This window comes from Pistacia vera, unplaced genomic scaffold, assembly GCF_008641045.1.
Source record: "Pistacia vera cultivar Batoury unplaced genomic scaffold, PisVer_v2 Contig67, whole genome shotgun sequence".
NCBI classification, from domain to species: Eukaryota; Viridiplantae; Streptophyta; class Magnoliopsida; order Sapindales; family Anacardiaceae; genus Pistacia; species Pistacia vera.
Window position 1 is genome coordinate 936,375 of NW_022196523.1, and position 4,608 is coordinate 940,982.

The following is a 4,608-nucleotide window of genomic DNA, read 5'->3' on the forward strand; positions in this document are numbered from 1 at the left end:
GTCCAGAACTACTCACCCTTAGTATATGCATAAATACAATGGCCCCCTTGCACTATTATTACTTAATCTTGTCATTAATCTGTAAAATCTTCACTTTCCTGCTTTCATCTATCTTTAAAAAGCTATAACCTTATTAAACACATTTCTTATTCTAAAAGTTATTAATTAACAAGAGAAAATGTTAACCACATAGTCTAACTAATCTTGCACATTTCTTATTATCTAAGTTATTAATCAACCAGAGAAAAGGTTAATCACATATTCTAACAAATCTTGCACATTTCTTATTCTCAAAGTTACTAATTAACGAGATAATGTGTTAACCACATAATCTAGCCACATTATTAATTTCGCTTTTAATGGTTTGTGACATAATTAATGAAACTTATTTAGGTATAAATAAAGGGACATCTTACTTGTATATGCATACATACAATGCCCCTCTTGCCATATTATTGCTTAATCTTGTCATTATACTCTACATAATCTTCACTTTCCTACTTTCATCTATCTTCAAAAAGCTCAAACCCTCATCAAACACATTTCTTATTCTCCAAGTTATTAAATACCTAGAGAAAATGTTAACTACATATTCTAACTAATCTTGCACATTTCTTATTCTCTAAGTTATTGATTAACCAGACAAAAACATTAACCACATATTCTAACAAATCTTGTGTAAGGAAATATTGGATTTATGTAGCAGAATATGAAACAAAAAATTTAATCCTAATTACAATAAACCCAAGATCAAGGTTATAATTATATGTGTGTTTAATTAATAAATTTATACTAGGTTTAATGAACTTATTATCATTGGAGACTCTGTCACTTTAATTTTCCTTCCACAAATTAATCAAAGCATAGGATTACACGAATTTGTCCACACAAAAGCACCAAAGGATCAAGAGGAAAAATCAATTGCTAGATTAATTTGAGAATATACAATTAGGTTTTTCTTATAGGGTTGGGTTTAATATATAAACTTTAAATCTTTTCCCTCAATAAATAGCAATAGGCGGCAACCCTAGATTAGGTGGGTAATTTATACTCAATTGCTTTAGAAAATTACCAAAAGGCCCCTTATGATAAAATTACCCAAAGGTCTCTTTCACTAAAAAACCCTAAATCATCTCTCTTGACTCGGTTTATTAAAGAGATCAAAATTTTCTTTACCAATTCTAGATGTGATATCTAAAATTCTAGAAATAAGACAATTCATTCCATAAACCCCCAAAGTATTAACCTTTAGAATTCAACCTTCTTTTGTGTGTGACCTATAGGTACTCTATAATGTTGGTAGTGAACAGAATCGTGATTAATCTACAATTAATCGTCTTTATATTCATTGATTAAGATCGACATCTAGCAAGACATCATAGCCATCCAAATGATAGAGAGTCAGCGGAAGACATATACCTATCAACAGTATGGTTATCGTGCAACCAAATATCTTCATTATCTGTTATCTCATCAAGGCTCAGGCACAAAAATAGTGTCTACCTCAAATATTCCCTTAATATATATTGGTGTTTGGTTATTGGATCAACGACCGAACTAAATCTGATTAGGCGACAACTCAACTGAGCCACAGATTTGTAGTCATTGTCATTTAACAAAACTGCACTATGATATAACTTCTCTGGTACCTAGGAGTGATAAATCATTTGTTGATCCACGGTAGCCTTAGTGCACTTCTCAATGTAGTCAATCACTATCATTCTGATAGTCCTATAAAAAAAAAAAAAAACTATGTTAAGCTAGTGTTAAACTACACTAATAGGTGCACAAAGTGCTCCAATGATCTCAAGTTTAAGGATCACATGCACTGCCATCCATTAGAGGATTTTTTTCATAGACACTAGGGTTACCATCTATATAGAATCCTCTGGTGGGTCAGTCAAGTGAGATTTGTCACAACCTTTCAGTAGGATCGTTCAATGCTATGATAGTCTTACCGTATTAACTGTGTCTTTGCTCAAAATAATAATGGGGTTATAGACATTTCTAGAATGGTCATCTCATGTGATCATAGGGTTCTCGCAATCTAGAGTTAAAACACACTTGATCCCCTTGTCACGGTTCTACTATTCTAAGGATATATATCATAACATATTTGTAAATATGAAAAACAAATATAGATAATGCCTTTTATTAATAGATAAACATGATACAAAATTAGATTCAATTACAAGATTTGATTAGCTTTAGGGCACCTACTCTAACAGATGTAATGTGTGAGGAGAATCAGATTTGGAGCATTTTGGAGCTTGATGTAAGTGAGTCTATTGAAGCTGATCTGGATGGAGTAGATTGATAGCCTGTGGAATTACCAAAAACAGGTACTTCATTAGTAGAATGTAGCTCTTCTTTGGTAAATAACATAACAGAAGTAAGTTTTTTAACTATAAATACTAGCTAATTAGGAGATGCTCTGCAAATTAACTAAAGAAGTCCAATCCTTCTGCAACAATGGCCACCATTAACGTAGGCATGCAATGCTACTTCATAATCTCCTTATTCATCTTCATTATGTGCACCTTTCTTCTTCGCTTTCTCTTCAAAAGGCTAACCAGTTCATCAAGCACCACCCACTTGCGCCTCCCTCCAAGCCCACCTGCTCTTCCTCTCATTGGTCATCTCCATCTCATGAGCCTAACAGTCCACAAATCCGTCACTGATATCTGCACTAAATATGGTCCTCTCCTTTATCTCCGTATTGGATATATGCACTGTGTTGTTGTTTCATCAGCTGCTGTGGCCTTGGAAATCTTCAAAACACATGATATTAACTTTGCTTATCGCCCACAATCTGTTTTCAGGGATAGTATATTCCTGGGAAATCTTGGGTTCTTCGCTGCACCATATGGAGATTCCTGGAGATTCATGAAGAAACTTTGCGTTTCTGATCTACTTGGAGCGCGACACCTTGAAAGGTCACGTAATGTTAGACGCGAAGAAATTATGCGACTCTTGAGCAAAATATTGGAGAAAGCTGGTAAAAATGAGGTTGTGGACGTGGGTAGTGAATTAGGGAAGATTGCAAGTAGTGTCCTAATGAGGATGGTGACGGGTGCAGAATTTTCAGAGGAAAATTGTGAGGCTGATATGATGAAAGAGATGGTGGAGGAGTCACTAGTGCTGCTTGTAAAATTTTTGTTTGCTGAATCACTAGGCCCTTTCAAAATATTAGCGTACTGGTTGTTGCAGAAACGGGGTAGAGAGTTGACTAAATGGTATGATGAGTTATTGGAAAAGTACTTAGAAGAGCATGAAGTAAGAGCAAATGGAGATGGCGACAGATCAGAAAATAGAGATTTGATGGATATCCTCTTGGAGGTTTATCATGATGAAAAATCAGAGTTCAAGATTACCAAAACAAACATCAAGGCCTTCCTTCTGGTATAAAGAGAATCCAATTAAACATTTTTAGTCAGTCCTTTCTTTTCTTTATTGAGTATTAAACATAATAGATTAAATAATATTCCTAAAATATACCTGCAGGATCTCTTGGTTGCTGGCATCAGTGGCACAGATGAGAGCGTAAAATGGGTAATAGCGGAGCTTATCAACCATCCTGATTCATTTAATAAAGCTAGGGAAGAGATTGAATCAGTTGTTGGAAGAAATAGACTTGTTGAAGAATCAGATATACGAAATCTTCCTTTTTTGCAGGCCGTGGTGAAGGAAACACTGAGAATTCATCCACATGTCCCTATAATGTTCAGGGAATCCCATAGAAATTGTAATATCAAAGGCTTCGATATACCTGGAAAAACTATAACAGTTGTTAATGTATATGCCATAATGAGGGATCCTGAGTTTTGGGATAAACCAAACGAGTTCCGCCCTGAGAGGTTCTTGGTTTATTCCAAAGAAGAAGAAGATAGTGAAACAAAGAAACAACTTTTCAATTATTGTCCATTTGGAGGAGGGAGGAGATCCTGCCCGGGTGCATTGTTATCATCAACCATCATGAGTGTTGCAGCAGCTGCAATGGTTCAATGCTTTGATTTTGAAGTTGAAGGCAGTAAGTTTAAACTGCAAGCTGGACCAGGAATGTCACTGAGCTTGCCTGAGCAGCTTATGTGTCGTCCTGTGGTTCACTTCAACCCATTTGCGCAAACATGATATGGTTTACTCAAGCCCGACATCTAAAGTATTGATCAATTAGTAATTAATTTTCTTTCAAGTGCTAATTGTCTAGAAAGGAATAAACTGGAAATCTGTAAGATCCTTCTGCAGATTTCTTTATTAATTCTGGCATTATATATGTACTAAAAATTCTATCCTAAATAATGAAGCTTGCTTTTGTCAATTTTTCCTGTACGCATCGCCAGCAAATAAATACACTAATGTCTCATTGTCTCTCAAAATTTTGAAGCTTCCTTGCCATAATTAAATATGTATTTCAACTAATACATCATCACAGTCTTTCTTATAAACTAAATGATCAGAGAAAATATGAACACTATCCTTTAACTAATGGGATTTTTTTTTTTTTTTTTTTCTCGTGTTACAATTAATTGTTTTGTTAAAATATAACTTTCCAATAGTAAACATAGTAACTATATAAATACCTGCTATGACATACGCAGCCGCAAAGAG

At 34.6% G+C, this 4,608-nt stretch overlaps 1 protein-coding gene across 1 annotated transcript; it reads left to right on the forward strand.

Moving 5' to 3' along the window:
- The first annotated feature begins 2,393 nt into the window (after positions 1–2,393).
- LOC116112897 (cytochrome P450 705A12-like) lies at positions 2,394–4,329 on the forward strand. Its single transcript, XM_031399021.1, has 2 exons — positions 2,394–3,402; positions 3,505–4,329. Exons 1-2 carry the CDS (start codon positions 2,473–2,475, stop codon positions 4,129–4,131), a joined length of 1,557 nt encoding a protein of 518 aa, XP_031254881.1. The 5' UTR covers positions 2,394–2,472; the 3' UTR covers positions 4,132–4,329.
- Positions 4,330–4,608: the final 279 nt, after the last annotated feature.

Coding starts and splice junctions, on each gene's coding strand:
- LOC116112897 (XM_031399021.1), top strand. CDS start 2,473: ATGGCCACCATTAACGTAGGCATGCAATGCTACTTCATAATCTCCTTA. Junction 3,403..3,504: donor ACATCAAGGCCTTCCTTCTG/GTATAAAGAGAA, acceptor ATATACCTGCAG/GATCTCTTGGTTGCTGGCAT.